Consider the following 18914-nt stretch of genomic DNA (forward strand, 5'->3'; position numbering starts at 1 on the left):
TCATTAGGACACAATGGGGAAAAAACATTTCAAACCACATACAGTGTGTAAATGAAAACACCCCACATGACCAGTGCCATGAAAGTGTCTCAGCTAAGGAGTTGATTTCAGATTATGATTAAACTATGAATGATTAAACTATGAATGCCTGACAGTATCAACTGCAGTTTTTTAAATGAAGCACACGAAACACGGATCAACCAACAAACAATTAAAACGTCAATCCTATGACCAAACCAGTTCCTTGTTACCTCGCTCTCCTGCTTCTCGTCGCCGGACATGTCATCGTCCACGTCGGTACCGGTGCCCTCGATGGCCAGGATTCCGTCGCGGATGGGAGGGATCATGTAGAGCTGCTGGATGACTGAGTTCATGTAGCAGGTGGCCCCAGCGTTCTTCAGCCCCACAAAGCCTTTAGTGGGCCGCGGCCCCACCGGAGGGAGATACTCCCACTCTGTCAGAGCCTCACAACCTGTTGATCAAACAGCGACAATAATATTTATATGTGGTATTCACACCTGACAGGGGAGGGGAGGCAATGACCTGGGTCAAATGTGTCAAATATTTTGAGGTAGGCTTCACTTGGAGCTTCCATTGGTTCCACTGTACATGGCAAAAAAAAAATCAATGAATCTATCAATACCTAGGTAGTACATGTCAGTGAGCATGTTGACGATCTGCTTGAGGTTCCAGACACAGCTCACTGACAGAGCCACCAGCAGCTCGAAGCCTGCGTTGATGGAGGCAGGGCTGCTACAGACAGGGATGGCCTGCTCCGTAGGGAACTCCCCACTCTTCATGTACTGCAGGTACACGTTAGACGCTGGGAAAATGAAGTCGTCTATCAACTCCTGGAGAGAAGGGAGAGAGAGATAGGGACAGAGTTAATACAGGGTAAGAAAGTAACATTTACTGCTTGCAACATTTATTACAGCCACATTGATGTGAAGAGCAATATTTTTTGTTGTTTTAGCGTCGCTTATCACTACATAAGATCATGCTGGAAGCTGTTGGTTGTCGAGGGCCAAGTTCAGCCTCAGGGCCCCACTAATGTCGTTGAATAAGTAGAAAGATTCAATTCAATACAAAATGGATGTGCCAGCCTACCTTGATGAGGTTGGCCCCTCCATTCTCACAGCCGATGTAGTACTTCTTCTCTGGTGTCTGGAAGGCCAGCAGCTCCTTGGTAACTCCGATGTGTCCCTCCAGGATGGTCTCCTCAACGCCCGTCTCCCCTGTCCTCTTCACCTCATCCTGGGACACACGCACGCAGAGACACACACGCACAGACGTCACAACCAGGGTCTTATTCATTAAGCACCAATCAGAAGCAAACAGAGGGACTACATGGACTTGTCGTATAACAACCGCTTGCTTTTGTTTTCCGTTGATTAACATTCTGCTGTGTGCCCTAATGAATACAGCCAAGCTCTGAACGAGGCCTAGAATCTCGGCCATTAACCTCTACACAAAGCTCAGGGCGGTTATTCACTATTACACAACGTCAGGGTTGAACAACGTAGTCGTACCCTGATCTTCTTGAGCCAGTCAATCTCATTGTTGAGCAGCACCTCTGCGTTGGGCAGGTTGATGTTGCTGTTGTAGGCGTAGTTCAGGAGGTGCCTGAGCAGGGTGAAGTAGTCCCCAGCATGCTTGGCCCGCTCTTTAGCTGTGCTCTGGAAGACAAGTCAATTAACATTAGTATAGGGTGTCCAATCAAAAACACCATATTTTAACCAATGGGTAAAATAATGTTAATTATGTAGATAGTCCTTTTAGGAAAACCAAATGGTCCAAACCTCATGTCGCTATCACAATCCGTTCAAAAGTTATTGGAGTTTTTACCCTTGTAGGAATGTCTAAATTAGGGCGACTAAAATCAATGGAGGCCAGAGAAAAAAGGTGGTTAAAAACCTGGAAAATATCATGGCGTCAGCGATGCTGGATGCTGTGAGAGAATTAAGGCTACCTGACAGGCTTACTATTCAACTCATCTTTCTTAAATCCGGAGGACATAAAACATATAGAGACAGGTAAGATCGATATCATTGAGACATTACATGTAGTATTTTCATATTTTAGTATACACTGTTCATATTAATGCCAAGTTTGAAAAAAATAACAGGACTTTTTACAAAAACAAGCTTATCATCTCGGTGAAATTTCAACGGAACACTGAGCGTACCGCAAACTTTTTATTTTCAAAGCTTTTTACATTTAATTCAGCTTGTGTCTTGCTAATTTTGCTATTTGCAACCCATGGGGATAAAAATTGGAATACGACGACCACAAAACGCAAAATCCTCCAAAGTTCAAACAAGAAAGCGGCACCTCTGTCAACAGAGCTCAGTGCTTAACGGATGTATTAGGTTAGGTTAACGATTTGTTAAGAGAATGATTCCACTGAACAATTCAGAACACGAAGATGTCTTGGTAAATTGTATTTTATAACATAAGGAAGGGAAAGTGTCATCCCCGCGTTTTCAACCACTCTGGGCAGTGGGCGGATACCCTAATTAGTGCTGTGCTTTACACATGTATTAACTTGCAGGTTGTTAACTGGATCAAAATGAGGTGTGGTGGGGGCGTGGCTAGAGCTGTGGTGGTCCTGAAATTTTGTCAGCCCATGATTGTCAAGCAAATAACTTCCAGTCTCACGCTAATTTAACGTTAATTAACAAACACATTTAGCATCTCTTGGCTTCCACGCATAGCCTACAAGCCACTGATGCAGACCTTAGGAACATCTACATTTTAAAAAGTCTAATAAATCCATGTAATATAGCCTATGCCATCACAATAAATCCATTATTTGTGTTGGACAGGTCTAAAAAAACAACAACATGATATTAAGAAAAATGTAGTCTCATTAACAAATTGACAAGCACTTGATAATGCCTCAAATTTCCCGGCGGCATCCCCTTTTTAGGTCATCTGGTCTTTCTCAGAGGCTACAAGTGAAGACCGACACGTCGGGGACGCAACTGCACGCGTCCTTATCCAATTCCGAGGTGCATATTGAAGATATTGGAAGAACTGTCCACCTTTACTTTTCGTCAACAAGATGAGTAGGCCTAACGAACAGCAAAAGCACTAGCCTGTCAATCTACTATCTCCCATAGTACAACAGTTGACCTATTCTATGCACAAAATATTCCAAACATCCCAAATTAATACAACCAAATTAATACAACCACTCGCATCAGAATTTTTTAAAAGTAATGTGGCTGATGCAACAGATCAGAACGTTTAGCTTAAAATGTTGATAGCCTAATAGTTTATTTCTTCACATTATAAACCGAGCAATGCACACATGGCAGTAGGCTAAAAGCACAAATGTTCCATTAGCGGGAAAACACCACTCAAAAATGACTGCAAATGCAATTATCCATAAAATGCTTTTATTATTAAGGTGCATTTTTATGGTGAAAATGATCTTCCCCAAACTTGAAACTCACGTGCTGCGCATGTATGCCAGTTAGGTTGTACTGCGGATTAACGTGCTTCAATTTAAGAAGTTATTTATTTGGCCACTTTAGTTGTGATACAAACCTTATCAAAACATATAGGGCTATGGGCTAGGCTACATGAGATGTGCGACTATGATTTGAAAAAGTAAAAAATAAAATAAATGCATTTGCTGTTTCTTGCCTTACTGCACACAAGCTGGGCATCATTCACAAGTTATATCTCATTTATAAGTGATAGGCTAATATTGTCACCCATCAGACTATTCTTGATGTAATCTTGTCTGTACATATACTAAATAATATATGTGACATTTGTTTCGATTTAGAATGGACCATTATCATGCACCTGTCTCGAAACGTACGGGGGGGGGGGACAATCTATGCACTCAAATAGCTGATGGAGGACACTTTCCCGTGGTTAATTTTCATGCCAGCCAGGTGGGCTACTGTTGTAAAGAGAAGCAATGTACTTAATATTAGGAAAGTTGAGAAATAAATACAGTAGGCCTAGCCTACAGCAAGCTGATAGAAGTCTCCTATTTTTAATAGAGGCCATCACTTTTTTCTCGCGCAATTGCATAGCCTATAGAAATGTTGAGTAACATGAGCTCTCATGAAGTGTTTGATTAGAGGTTTGATTACATTTGCATTGACGTCAAAGTGATTAGAGGGACAATAGAGTTCTGAGTACCAGACAGTTATCAAGTTTGGTAGGCTACTAATGACCATCAGCAGCATCAGGGCTTGGAGAAAACCAATTACCGTGACTAAACGATCATGTGGAATTTGACTGCTGTCATGATTCGTGACCGTCAGTGTGGCGGTAATACGATCACCGTAAAAGCCCTAGGCGTGGCCACGGGTGTGGTCACAGACCTAGAATTTTTGAGGCCCTCCTCTTGGCCGCAGAGACAAAATGTTGCTGTTTTAAAGCTAGTTTCTTGCAATTATACACATTTTGCCATGGGGCTGAGAGAACATTTGCAGATTTAAAGTGAATTTCCTGCAATTCAACACATTTTGCAATTGTTCTTATGGTATCTGAGTGACTCAAATATCATTACAAAATCAAAGGGGACTCCATGTTATGACCAAAAAAATTATGAATTGAGATATTTTGACTTTAGAATTGTCTAGCTATGATTGTTCGCTCTCAAAGATGACCTTATAAAAAAGATAGCCCTATCTTTTCTACATACTTTATATTTTGTGTGATTTAAGTCTACACTGAAAACATTACCATATTAAAATTGGAATAAAGCTGGTATTACTTCCTCAAAAATGAATCTAAGACAACTCAAGAAATCTAATTAAATATTGACGTTTTTACCAAGGAGGTTTTAGTTACACAATATTACATCTAGCTAAGGTGTTTGGTGCAGTATTTTTCAAGTAAAAACATGTGAAACGTCTTAGGTAAACAAAGTCAGATCTACTGGGCAGGTCTGTCTCACTGTCTGTGTGTCGTGTTAGCGGGCAAGTGAGCATTGACGAAATCAAAAACCAACACTCAAGCAAGTCATGACGAACTCACTTACAAAATTCAGTTTTGGACGAGAATGACTTTAGGACCGAAATAATCATATTTACACCTTGTAGTAAATTTACACTAGAATAAATGTTTGCGCTTCAAAGATCTGTTGAAAAGCCAGGAAAACCAATTAACAGCTTTCTAAACACCTCCTTCATACTTCCATCCTCCCCTTCATTTGAAGTATCACTGCACTGACATTGCTGATAGGTGAAAGCTATGATAGAAGCGTTTCTTCTTCTTCTTATTTGGGAGTTACTTCAACGAATTAAGGCAGTAAGGGTACATTCAATCTATTTTAACAGGGCCATAATTGCAGTGATCATAATGAACATTTCAAAGCACTCATGTAAGAGAGAGGTGCGGCTACGTACCCCCAGCACAGTGAAGAGAGAGGTGCTGCTACGTACCCCCAGCACAGTGAAGTGCTGCTACGTACCCCCAGCACAGTGAAGAGAGAGGTGCTGCTACGTACCCCCAGCACAGTGAAGAGAGAGGTGCTGCTACGTACCCCCAGCACAGTGAAGAGAGAGGTGCTGCTACGTACCCCCAGCACAGTGAAGAGAGAGGTGCTGCTACGTACCCCCAGCACAGTGAAGAGAGAGGTGCTGCTACGTACCCCCAGCACAGTGAAGAGAGAGGTGCTGCTACGTACCCCCAGCACAGCGAATTGCTGCTACGTACCCCCAGCACAGTGAAGAGAGAGGTGCGGCTACGTACCCCCAGCACAGTGAAGAGAGAGGTGCGGCTACGTACCCCCAGCACAGTGAAGAGAGAGGTGCGGCTACGTACCCCCAGCACAGTGAAGAGAGAGGTGCTGCTACGTACCCCCAGCACAGTGAAGAGAGAGGTGCTGCTACGTACCCCCAGCACAGTAAAGAGAGAGGTGCTGCTACGTACCCCCAGCACAGTAAAGAGAGAGGTGCTGCTACGTACCCCCAGCACAGTGAAGAGAGAGGTGCTGCTACGTACCCCCAGCACAGTGAAGAGAGAGGTGCTGCTACGTACCCCCAGCACAGTGAAGAGAGAGGTGCGGCTACGTACCCCCAGCACAGTGAAGAGAGAGGTGCTGCTACGTACCCCCAGCACAGTAAAGAGAGAGGTGCTGCTACGTACCCCCAGCACAGTGAAGAGAGAGGTGCGGCTACGTACCCCCAGCACAGTGAAGAGAGAGGTGCTGCTACGTACCCCCAGCACAGTAAAGAGAGAGGTGCTGCTACGTACCCCCAGCACAGTAAAGAGAGAGGTGCTGCTACGTACCCCCAGCACAGTAAAGAGCGAGGTGCTGCTACGTACCCCCAGCACAGTAAAGAGAGAGGTGCTGCTACGTACCCCCAGCACAGTGAAGAGAGAGGTACTGCTACGTACCCCCAGCACAGTGAAGAGAGAGGTGCTGCTACGTACCCCCAGCACAGTGAAGAGAGAGGTGCTGCTACGTACCCCCAGCACAGTGAAGAAGTGCTGCTACGTACCCCCAGCACAGTGAAGAAGTGCTGCTACGTACCCCCAGCACAGTGAAGAGGAGGGTGATGAAGAAGAGGAGGGGTCGGTGGCCCATGCAGCACCTGGTGGCCATAAGGAAGAACTGCTCCTGGGCCATCTGACGAACTGACCTGGAAATAGATCAGAGAAGACAATTAAACCACAGACAAACTAATCCATCAATCTACAAACTGACCTGAGGACAGATCAGAGAGGACCATTATTACCATAGACACAGATAGCCCCACATGCTCGTCCACTACACAAAGCAGTTAGACAAAAACCATTGTGGTCCACCAGCGGCAAACATCCTTGAGGAGTGGCAGGCTTTTGTTCCAGCTCAACGCTAAAACATCTGCTCGACAGAAAGTCAAGACAGACAGACAGACAGCGGGGGTACATACTTGCTGTGGCAGTGCAGTAGCAGGTCTATGATGAAGGTCTGCCAGGCCTTCTCCTTACTGAGTGTGTCCAGAGCGGTGGGCAGCAGGGCGAAACACAGGGTCATGACCTCCAGGGCCTCACAACACACCTGCTCATCCTCCCCGTCCGGCTCCTTAACCACGTTCGTCTGTAGAGGGGGAGAACACACACACCGCTGTGAGTTTACAACACACAAACCTCTTCTCTGTATTTCAGGAAGTAGGCAGCAGGTGCACATAATCAACCTATTAGTCAGCTCAGTAAGCACCAAACGAGCACACACACACACACACACACACACACAACCGTGACTGTACAGGCCAAACACAAGCAAACAGATCTGTGACTGTACAGGCCAAACAGATCTGTGACTGTACAGGCCAAACAGATCTGTGACTGTACAGGCCAAACAGATCTGTGACTGTACAGGCCAAACAGATCTGTGACTGTACAGGCCAAACAGATCTGTGACTGTACAGGCCAAACAGATCTGTGACTGTACAGGCCAAACAGATCTGTGACTGTACAGGCCAAACAGATCTGTGACTGTACAGGCCAAACAGATCTGTGACTGTACAGGCCAAACAGATCTGTGACTGTACAGGCCAAACATAAAACACCAACCTTGTATCAAGGAAGAAGATACACTGACAACAAACACTTGTGTCAATACAAATAAACACGCAACACCCCACAACAATGTATCTGCACACTCCAATCTCCTCAGGCTGAGACCAAAATAAAAGCAGACAACATCAATCAATGGACTGATGGTGGAACGATAAGCAGCCGCACAAGTAGGTACCTTGTCATAGATCTTGCTGATCTCTTCGTTGGAGCTGAAGACCAGCTGTACGGTGCCACAGCCTGAAGCCCACGCTATCTTCTGCACCGCCCGGATCACACAGATCTCAGGGATGTACTTCGACGCCTGGAAGAAGTTCTGGGAGGGATGGGGAAAGACTTAAATTAGAGGAGATATTACAGTCAATAACATAGCAACATAATGTCTCTCCTCTTTCTATTCCTTATTACGCTTTCTCTTCAGTCCCTCCCCCCTCTCACCTCGTCAGAGATCTGTTGGGCCAGGCGTATAGCTACATTGCGGAGCATGCACTCAGAGGCAGGGTTGGGGAGGTTCTGCAGGGCACTCTGGAGGACCAAAGCCTGGTCATGAGTGGCCTGGTTGATCTGAAGAAAGGGAGAGGATGTTAACATCAACATGGCTGTCACAATCCTAGTTCACACGAATGTGTTTGTATGTGTGTGTGCGTATAACTGAGTAACTAACTAACCGGTGAGACGGGTGTGGTCCCCTCAGCGTTGGGCTGGCAGGCCTCGGCCACAGCTTTGACGTGTCCGAACCCAATAGCAGTGAGCAGCAGTTTGCCGATCTTAAGAGCGTTGAGGTACGCCCCTCGCCGCGTCTCCATGTCGGCCGACGGCAGGAAGTTGTTCCGCGTGAGCATGCTCAGTACCAGCGGTAGCCCGCCACTCTTCAGGAAGTTGTACTGGAAGTCGCTGGCGTCCTCACCCAATGTGGAGCCGGCTGGCATGAGCAGGGCATACACCACCTGAGGAGGGGATGGGAAGAGAGATATACATGCACAGTGGAACTGGTCAACAGAGAGCAAAGTGTAGACCACCTGCTATGGTAATGATGTGACAGTCAAATCGGCAGCGACTACACACACACACACAGGATGAAACCCACCTCTATGAGGTAGAGGACTTGTGATGGCGAGGGGCCAAAGAAGCGTGAGTCCAGTGTTGGGCTGAGGCCGTTCTCCCCCAGCTTGGCATGGTCCAGACATACACCACGCAGGCTCTCCACGGTACTGTTATCTACACAAACACAATCAACATGTTCTATACTGTACTGTCATCTACACAATCAACATGTTCTATACTGTACTGTCATCTCCACAATCAACAGGTTCTATACTGTACTGTCATCTACACAATCAACATGTTCTATACTGTACTGTCATCTACACAATCAACAGGTTCTATACTGTACTGTCATCTACACAATCAACAGGTTCTATACTGTACTGTCATCTACACAATCAACATGTTCTATACTGTACTGTCATCTACACAATCAACATGTTCTATACTGTACTGTCATCTACACAATCAACAGGTTCTATACTGTACTGTCATCTACACAATCAACAGGTTCTATACCGTACACTCACTGACCAGTTTATTAGGTATACCACCCCGTTTATGAAAATGGATCGCTCCTACAGACAGTGAGTACCGTAGCCATGGCTAGCTATATAAAGCAGGCAGACCGGCTTCGAGGCATCCAGTTACATTTCGATTGAACGTTAGCATGGGCAAAACGAGTGACCTAAGCGACTTTGAGCGTGGTATGATTGTCGGTGCCAGACGCGCCGGATCCAGTATCTCCGAAACGGCTGCCTGGGCCTGGGCACCTGGGCATTTCACCCACAACAGTGTCTAGAGTTTACAGAGAATGGTGCAACAAACAAAAAACATTCAGCCAACAGCAGTCCTGTGGGCAAAAACACCAAACAAAAACACCAAACAAAGTAGAACAGGCGGACCACGAACAGACAAATAACGGCTCAGTACAACAGCGTTGTGAAAAACGGCGTCTCAGAACACACAACTCATCGGTCTGTATCACGGATGGGCTACTGCAGCACGCGATCACAGCAGGTTCCGCTCCTATCAGCTAAAAACAAGAAGAAGCAGCTCTAGTGGGCACACGACTACAGTAGGTTCCACTCCTATCAGCTAAAAACAAGAAGAAGCAGCTCCAGTGGGCACACGACTACAGTAGGTTCCACTCCTATCAGCTAAAAACAAGAAGAAGCAGCTCCAGTGGGCACACGACTACAGTAGGTTCCACTCCTATCAGCTAAAAACAAGAAGAAGCAGCTCCAGTGGGCACGCGACTACAGTAGGTTCCACTCCTATCAGCTAAAAACAAGAAGAAGCAGCTCCAGTGGGCACACGATCACCAACACTGGACAACAGAGGAGTGGAAAAACATCGCTTGGAACATGACAGTGAGTTCAGTTTACTTGAGTGTCCTGGTCAGTCCCCAGACCTGGTCAGTCCCCAGACCTCAACCCAATAGACCATCTATGGGATGAGATGGAACGGGCTGGTCACAGCGTGAATGTACCACCATCCAATCTGCAGCAATTGGACTAACATGCCTGTGGAACATTTCTGAAGAATTCAGGCTGCTCTGGAGGAAAAGGGGGGTCCGAACCAGTACTAGATGTGTGTACCTAATAAACTTTCCGGTGAGTGAGACATTTTGTCTAGCAAGACTAGAAGAGATCACAGTGACTTTGAAAGAGGAGTCTCAAAGGATCATAGGGGGTTTAAAGTGTTTGTGTGTCTCAGTCACTAGATCTCAACCCAATTGAACACTTACGGGAGATTCTGGAGCGGCGCCTAAGAGTGCTTCCCACAACCATCAACAACACACCAAATTAAAGGTATTTCTTGTGGAAGAATGGTGTCGCATCCATCCAATAGAGTTCCAGACACAATCTATGCCAAGTCGCATTGAAGCTGTTCTGGTGGCCCCTATTAAGACACTTAGTTGATGTTTCCTTTATTTTTTATTAGTTATCTGTATATCGGTCATATACACATCTCACATTTATCCACCCATGCTGGCTTGGTAAATATAGAAAAATATTGAGAAAAATATAGCAATGTCATGAGACAAACCTATCTACGGCTACATCCCAATTCGCCAACCTTCTCCTGAAATGTGCACTTGTAGATTTAACAATGTTGGAAAACTCTCCATAACACACCATTTATTTTATTTTATCCATGACGGGGAGTATGCAAGTGCACATTTGGGGAGAAGGGTGGAGAATAAGGGCATGGCCCACATGTACCACAGAGAGTACTGTACCTGGAGGCATCAGCTTCATGAGTACTCTGGCTCCGTCTCGTAGCAGAGGCATGTTGGGGCTACAGCCCAGGTCTGCTACCTGCCACAGGAAGGAGACGTAGCGCAGGTGGAGAGACATGATCTGAAGACAGAGCGAGACCAGAGAGACGAGACAAGGGGTTACTCATCTGCGATCATGCATCGATAGGCCAGACATGCATCTTTTTTGAGACAAACTTGTTTTGATGACAGTAGTTACAAGTGTGGACTGTGGAGTAGAGAACAGTGGGAGATTAACTGCAGAGTCGCTGTAGTTGAAAATGGCATTTTGACATTGCAGTCTTTCTACTATCTGGATGCTTTCCTATCAATTTTTTTTCTAGTCAAGGACCAAGAGAGCTAGGCACCCTTCCCAAGTAACGGTGACTGACGAGATAACGACGCACCACTCCGGTGGAAGCAGCTGTGAGTATGTTTAAAATTCACTTACCACTCCAGGGAGACAGCTATGTGTGTGTGTGTCTGTGTTTAAAAGTCACTCACCACTCCAGGGAGGCAGCTCTCCACCTCGGGGTTGGGCCCTTCGCTGAAGTGGTTGCCATGGTTACCCGGTGAGCCAGTGGAAGAGTCCGAGGAGCTGTCTGGGCTGGAGGGCATGTTGGCACTCACCTGGGTCAGCTTGGCTGTGATCAACTACACACACACACACACACACACACGGGAGAATATAAGACAGACTAACCATTCCGTATAAATAGTCAAAGAAAGAAATGACCCAAACGAACATAAACAAGCTGTAAAGACTAAAGAAAAAAACAATGCACTTGTCACTCGTCAAAACATGGCTCATTGCACTCACCGTTTTGTCTTTCAGGTTGAGCTGGCCAATCAGCTTCCTGTCGTTGGCTGGGTCGACGACCTCCCCGCCAATGAATAGCTCTATTTTGGTGTGCGTAGCGTTGGCCTTGATGCGTGTGAGGATACCGCGGCGCACTGAGCCAATGGTGTCGTTGGTGTGAGACCAGATGTCTAGGTCATCCACCTGACGGCCCTGGTTAGGGAAACGCACGATCAACGTGATGTGCTTCCCCCGAAACGCCCTGAGAGAAGAGAGAGAGGAGATTTTTGTTGAACTTTTATTTATTCAGGGAAACCCATTGAGACCAGGGTCTCATTTATAAAAGGTGCCCGAAGGAAAACAATACAACAAATTCAAAATAATCAGTATAAATAAAATACAAATGACAAAATCAACATGACAGCTTCAAACACCACAAATACAATTATTCAATCCAAACAGTGACAATTGTCATTCAATTCATTCAACATTAAAGTTCTAAACTTCCCTAGAGGCACCAGGGTGTCAAGATGTAGGAAGTTTGTAAGCTATTCCAAAAGTGGGGACAGCACTAAAACTGAAAGCGGATTTACCTAGAACGGTAACGCACTAGTGGAACCTGGAGAGTTAACCATCCCTGTGAACAGGTTTGGGGTCTATTTTTATTTTAACAGTGAAGTGAGGTAGGTAGGAAGCTTGTGTAGTAGCGCTTTGTAAACAAAAAAGGGAGTAATGAAGACATCTACGGGACCTTTTATGAGGACCAGTCATCCTTTTGATACAGGATGCAGTGATGCGTTCTATAAACTGTAAACTGCGATAAAGCGAAGTGCACTATGATAAAAGGTGTCACCATAGTCATGAACTGTCAGGAAAGTTGACTGTACAATCTGCTTCCTGCTGTTTAGGGAGATGCATGATCTATTTCTATTTGTTTTTAAAGCGTACTTTTAAATGTCAGCTTCTTAAATTCCCCATCGGTATGTTTTTTTAAACTGCAAATTATTGTCAATTCAAAAGCACAGATATTTATAGGTGGGAAGGTGCTTGCTGAAACACCCATCCAATGCATAAATGTGTAACCCATCTGAAATATATTTCTATGAGAATTAGAAAACAGCATACATTTAGTTATTTTTCCCCACATGAAGTACTAATTTTAAAATCAACAAGGACTTTTTGTAAGGCAACAAAATCAGATTGCAGCTACAACAATAGCGTAAATAACAGGGTCATCAGCATACATACAGATGAATGTTACAGGTTTTTGCAGATAGACCAATATTATTTATGTAAAAAGGACAAGTCCCAAAATTGACACCTGCGGAACACCTTTAGTAATTTTGAGGTAACCTGACACCATCAGAAAGCACACAGTATCCTGTCTGACATGTAGTTCCAAAACTACCTGCAAGACACCTGGTCGTGGCCAATTTCAGACACTCTTTGAATGAGTAGGGGATGGTCGACAGTATCAAAGGCCTTAGAAACGTCTAGAAATACGGCAGCACAGTGATTCCTATGATCTAAGCAATGTAATATATAATTTAAAGACAAGCAGAGCTGCTGAAACGGTGCCATGTCCAGGTCTAACACCAGACTGCTGTTCATTAACAATATCATTTGAAGTGAAAAAAGTTCTTAGCTGATAGTTTGCCAGTGGTTCTAATATTAGATTGTTTAGAAATTGGGCAGAAGTTATCTAGGTCAGAAGGTTCTCCACTTTTGTAAAGGGGGAGGACATGCACCACCTTCCAGGTCTTAGGGATAGCACCAGAAGCAATTGTTAAATAAAAAATGTGGGTCAAAGATTCTACAATGTACCGGGCAGAAAGCTGCATTAGAAAGCGATCAAGCGAATTAGCTCCTGTGGATTATTATTTATTTTTTATTCTGCAAGGCACTACATTCATTGACATAAATGGTTCAAATGAGGAAGAAGAGTATGTCTGGAAGAGCATGATTATCTGGTATCTGTTTATAGGTGAATAAAGGACGAAAATGAATGAAGGTATTTTCAGAAACCGTTCTTTCAAATAGATAGCCAGCTGAGGCAAAATGGTTATTAAAAAGTACAACCAATGTCATTTTTATCTGTTATGGTACCAGAGGCTGTCATAACCTGCTAGGGAAATGAGGGGGTAGTTTTTTTGATTTGACCACTCAAAAGATTTGCTGGATTTCCACCACTCTAAGATACACAATTCAAGAAGTATGTTGACTGCTTTTCTAACCAGAGTAAGACATCTACTTCTCAAATGTCTGAAGGACTGCCAATCAGAGGTAGAATCAGTCAATCTAACCTTAGCCCAAGCTTAGTTTCTTTCATGAAATCTTTCAGACAATTAATGCGTGAACCATGGGTTAGATCTGTCCTTTACTCTTAATCTTTATATGGGGCATTCTTATGTGCAACAGAGTTAAACAGAGAGGTAAAACATTTAAGGGCCTGATTTGAATCAGAGATAGAGGACATAACCCCAAGTAATACAAGAAATGTTACTCATTGAAAATTCTAAAATGTATCTTTGTAATAATGCGTAGACACGATTTAAGTAGCTTAGTATCTCTAATACATGCAATGGGACAACAGTCACTGAGCTCATTAGCAAAGATTCCATTGGCTGTATACTTATAAGGGGCGTTAGTCAGAATGATATCCAAGAGTCGATTTTTCAGGGTGTTTTAAGTTGGGGTGGTATGGTTTAGTTATCAGTGGAGTTAAATTTAGCTCAGTATAAATATCCTCCAGTCTATCTGATAATGGAATCAACCAATCCAGGTTACAATCACCCAATATTAATACAGATTTAGCATAGTTAGACAGCAAGTCAGACAATTTGCTAAGGGCAATTGGGAGGGCGATAAACTCCCACTAACGTTCCACTCCCACTCAAATGTATTGGGCATAGAGCTGGTAATACAGACATCAACATTCAAGTTGTTCTTTATGAATATGGCGACACCCCCACCTCTGTCAGATCAATAAACATCATATCCATTCAGAGACACATACGAGTCTGGCACAGACTTTTTTGAACCAAGTCTCAGTAATTATCTAAATGTATGGAAATGAGAGAGCAGAGAGGACAGACATATGGAGAGAGAGTGGTCAAGACAAAATGGGAAAACATTTATCAGGACAAAAGGCTCAATATCAGTGCTTCTGCGTGGATGAGTCCGTCCGTCCTACCTGGACATGGGCAGTATGGTCCTCTCCTCATGGTAGTCACTGTCACACTCGTTGATGTACTCCTTGAGCACAGTGAGCACGCGGACCATGCGGATGGCCTCCTGCCGGGCACAGTTGATGCTGTCCTTGTCCCCTTCCAGGACACACAGCGTATCGTACGACGCCTTCAGGCGGTCGAAACATGACTGGATGAAATCCTCGTGGATCTCTACCTGCATTGGGGCAGATGAGGGGGAGGACGGCAGGGGGGAAGGACAGTCAGAGTAGTGAGTTCAGGAGGGAGAGTCATGTCTAATGGTTGACAGTGTTTGTATGGAACTAAATGCAGTGTGTTCCAATCCATCCGTCAGGAATCAGGTGCTAGTACTGGAAATAGTACCAATTAGGGATGCACATTTTGGTCAATTCTGCTTTCGAATAACCAACCCTCATTAACCGGACAACAAACTGTTATATTTTTTCCTAACAGTAAAATGACGTGACCAACAGAAAATACTATGCATGCATTCAAGGAACAGAGATTTTTCATTGAGCTTAATGAAAACATGCAACAATAGTAAGCCTATCGTCTTCCAGTCAAAAGGTTATAGCCTGTTATTGACCATTCAACTGCTTTAATGAAGCAGCCAATAAAACGTAATTTGCCAAAATAAAATTTGTGGGAAAACACTGTTCTAAACAGCACACCTAATGCGAACGGTTCCATATGCGACTGAGATGAAAATCTCAGTTAGAAACATAGAAAGAGGGGGAATCTAATAGCAACAAATAGAATGGGTTACTAATATGATTAGGACTGTGCCTTTGGCTTCTGGACAACGAAAGGACGTTGATATGAAAACCAATAAAACAGGAGAGAAATGTTGGTTAATGGCACAAGGAAGTATTTACTAAATTTACTAAAAGAATGCCTCAACAATTCTAGGGCAGAATTTTGGCTAGGCTACTTTGTAGCAAGGTAAGACATGCCTCATTCTTTGAAGTGAAGTAAATCGTTCAGGTTTCAAACAGTTATATTGCCTCAAGCTCACATTGTAAAGTGGTGGATGACGTCCTGATAGCCGGCCTACCGCTGACTATAGCCGGCCTACCGCTGACTATAGCCGGCCTACCGCTGACTATAGCCGGCCTACCGCTGACTATAGCCGGCCTACCGCTGACTATAGCCGGCCTACCGCTGACTATAGCCGGCCTACCGCTGACTATAGCCGGCCTACCGCTGACTATAGCCTATGCACTTGAATGGCGAATGGGAGGAGTGCTTTAATTATGGAGTTGAGATTGAGAAATAAAAATAGCTCATTTTAATTGTGGCCATTAATTGTGGCCATTAAAACACGCAAATTGTTATTTGTTGTGCAACAACTGGGCTTAAAAAAAAAAAAAGCACATAACTCCAGTATCAGCATTTTGAGGAGATGCTCTCGTGCTGTCTGACAGCTGATAGGCCTTTACGCTTTTCAAACTAGGCTCTGTATGCTGCGCGCCTGTGATAAGATATGACTAAAGAAAATACATAATCCAATTGAATTCCACTAAATTATGCAAATTAACCTATAGACCGATAAGCATGACTGGTGAAATATTTTTTCCGGCAGTTAACCACGTTAACATCCATAAAACCAATATGTGCAACAGGGATCCCAGAGGTAGGGAATGGAAAACAGTTGCTGTAGTGTTGTATCACACTGACTATCCCGGTCTAAATTATCATCAACTATCATTGATCAGCAATACAAATCACTATTCTATTCATGACTGTGTTTATATGTAAGAGGTTGTCTCAAAATGGCTAAATGATTTAGGATGACCTAACAGCAGATTGAGCTGTTATTGTTACCGGGACAGGGGACACCCAGGTTACCTGATTGACTTGTAGTTTTGGTCCAAGGTTGGTGTAGATCTCTTTCAGCAGGTCTATGGCTCGACTGGCGATGTCATCGTTCCCTTGAATTACGACCTGGCAAGAGGAAATTTCAGATGGAATCAATGGACGCCTCCGCCTTTCTCTCTCTCTATCACACAGCCCTGGAGACAACACTGAACAGTGTGTTATGACTCATCCAGAGTAGAGGAGGGGACCATTAATAGGCACTCAGCAACAGCCCACAGAATCATCACCAGTCACTACCGCTGACCCTGATTTCACACACTAACAGCAGTACATTAACCCAGCCTCAAATACTGTGTGTGTGTGTGTGTACGCGCTAAATGTGTACCACGCAAGGCTTACCAGCCAAATCAATAACATCAGCGCTGTAAAATGAGCTTCGCTTAGGATGCAATAAAATAAATTATTCACAACCAAACATTGCATATGAGAAAATCCTATGAGCTCAAATGTAGCCTAGGCCCCTACTGTGCAAAAAGGCTGAATACCCATATATACATTAACACAACTCCTGAATCAGTTATGCATAGCACGTGAGAACAAGGTTTAGAAATCCCACATCTAAAACAAATGAACCTGTGAATTATCTAATATGCCCAGAGCGTGAATAACAAGGTTAGAAGAACACTTTGAACCAACACATGTTTCATCATCATCAGAAGCCATTGGACTGACTGACAGCCTATACAACATCATCATCAGAAGCCATTGGACTGACTGACAGCCTATACAACATCATCATCAGAAGCCATTGGACTGACTAACGGTGTAACAGTTCGACCAATCCCACGGTTTGGTACATATTGCGGTTTTTGGGTCACGGTACAGCTGAAAAATTAAATTCCAACAGTTACTGTTGTTAATGTTTGTTTATGGGCCAAATACGTTACATTTAAAAGCACCCTAATTCACAATGTGACATTATTGTCTGTTGTGACAGGGATTGTTATGTTGGGCCTCAAGGACCCATTCCGAAATGGACCTGGGGCTTTCCCAACCCGACAAATAGGCATCATACATTTTTCAATATAGACACCAGTTCCGTATAGACATGGTCGGATCCGAGTGAGGGAAGCAGCCGAAAAGTCAACTTGTAAACTACTTTTTTAACTAGAGCGGATGCAGCTTGAGGGAGAGCAGGCAGCGGGGCCTTGTGGTGTGTGTGCTGTGAGCGAGTGAAATGGTAGCAAGGGAGGAAGCACCCAACCGAGCCAAGTTGCGCTAGTAGACTAACTTCTAGCGTGTCATTGCTAGGCTATTAATCATCCCATATGATTACCTAGAAACATGTCTTGACGGCATTAAACCGAGAGAAGCTAGTTGGCTAAGAGAGCTAGCTAAATTAGCTGCTAATTGAGTCTGCATGGGCGTTCTTCCTTTCCTAGTTACAAAGAACACCTCTGTAATATTCATATAAATAGCAGCCTACCTGGCTCTTGTTTGTTGTAGCATATACTTCTCATTTAACTTTTAATTCCATCATTTTAATTCCATTTTCCATTGATTAGATAATCTCCTAACTTGCTTTATCAGACACTGACGCTCTGACTGTAGTGGCGCTTTGATTACTTGTGATTGGACGACAAGCTACACGCACCACTCTGCATAGGCTATTCTCGTTGAGCAGTGGGGAACATAATATTAACGTTTTATCTGTCCATCACCGTTTTAATCGACTGTGAAGCCAAAATGTTCCTAAAAGATGGCGAAAAGGATAGTTTGAAATCAGCTAGTTAAGATATGAATTTTGATTACATCGGGCACATGGACTGTAGTTTTAGCAGAATAGCCTAAAATGTGTTTTTCAGCTCAGATTTACTCACTTGGCAATGGCATACGTAGCCTATAGACAGTGTTTTATATACTCATTCGGGTTCACAGTGCGGACCGAACCGAGGTCTCAGTACCGAGCTGTTCTGTACAAATACATGTACCGTTAAAGCCATAACAGACTACACAACATCATCAGAAGCCATTGGACTGACAGACTCCACAACATTTAAACAGCCCTCCATCCTCAGCACCACAGAAGCTGATGTTCGGTTTAGCAGCATCCAGAAGACTTGTCTGTTCCTCTGTGATGTAAGGACTGCATTTAACACAGAGGGATTACAGGCCATGTAGGTCACAAACAGCTAGGCTGCTAACTAACTGGGTCAGCCACCCACCCTCTCCCATACATCCATACTCA

General features: G+C 44.1%; 1 protein-coding gene across 6 annotated transcripts in view; it reads right to left on the reverse strand.

The window, feature by feature from the left end:
* The window catches only part of LOC139547147 (ubiquitin carboxyl-terminal hydrolase 9X-like), a 73461-nt gene that overhangs the window by 23548 nt on the left and 30999 nt on the right, over positions 1-18914 (reverse strand). For all 6 annotated transcript variants that reach the window (XM_071356194.1, XM_071356196.1, XM_071356193.1 and 3 more), the window contains 15 exons: positions 16697-16792; positions 14833-15044; positions 11661-11901; positions 11345-11494; positions 10823-10943; positions 8621-8751; positions 8202-8480; positions 7972-8097; positions 7712-7849; positions 6888-7054; positions 6506-6614; positions 1530-1676; positions 1108-1254; positions 644-851; positions 252-472 (listed from right to left, as the gene is read on the reverse strand). In XM_071356194.1, coding sequence (XP_071212295.1) covers positions 252-472; positions 644-851; positions 1108-1254; positions 1530-1676; positions 6506-6614; positions 6888-7054; positions 7712-7849; positions 7972-8097; positions 8202-8480; positions 8621-8751; positions 10823-10943; positions 11345-11494; positions 11661-11901; positions 14833-15044; positions 16697-16792 — 2493 coding nt within the window. The remainder of the gene's footprint in view (positions 1-251; positions 473-643; positions 852-1107; positions 1255-1529; positions 1677-6505; positions 6615-6887; positions 7055-7711; positions 7850-7971; positions 8098-8201; positions 8481-8620; positions 8752-10822; positions 10944-11344; positions 11495-11660; positions 11902-14832; positions 15045-16696; positions 16793-18914) is intronic.

The sequence above is a fragment of the Salvelinus alpinus genome, chromosome 20 (genome assembly GCF_045679555.1).
Source record: "Salvelinus alpinus chromosome 20, SLU_Salpinus.1, whole genome shotgun sequence".
Lineage (NCBI taxonomy): Eukaryota > Metazoa > Chordata > Actinopteri > Salmoniformes > Salmonidae > Salvelinus > Salvelinus alpinus.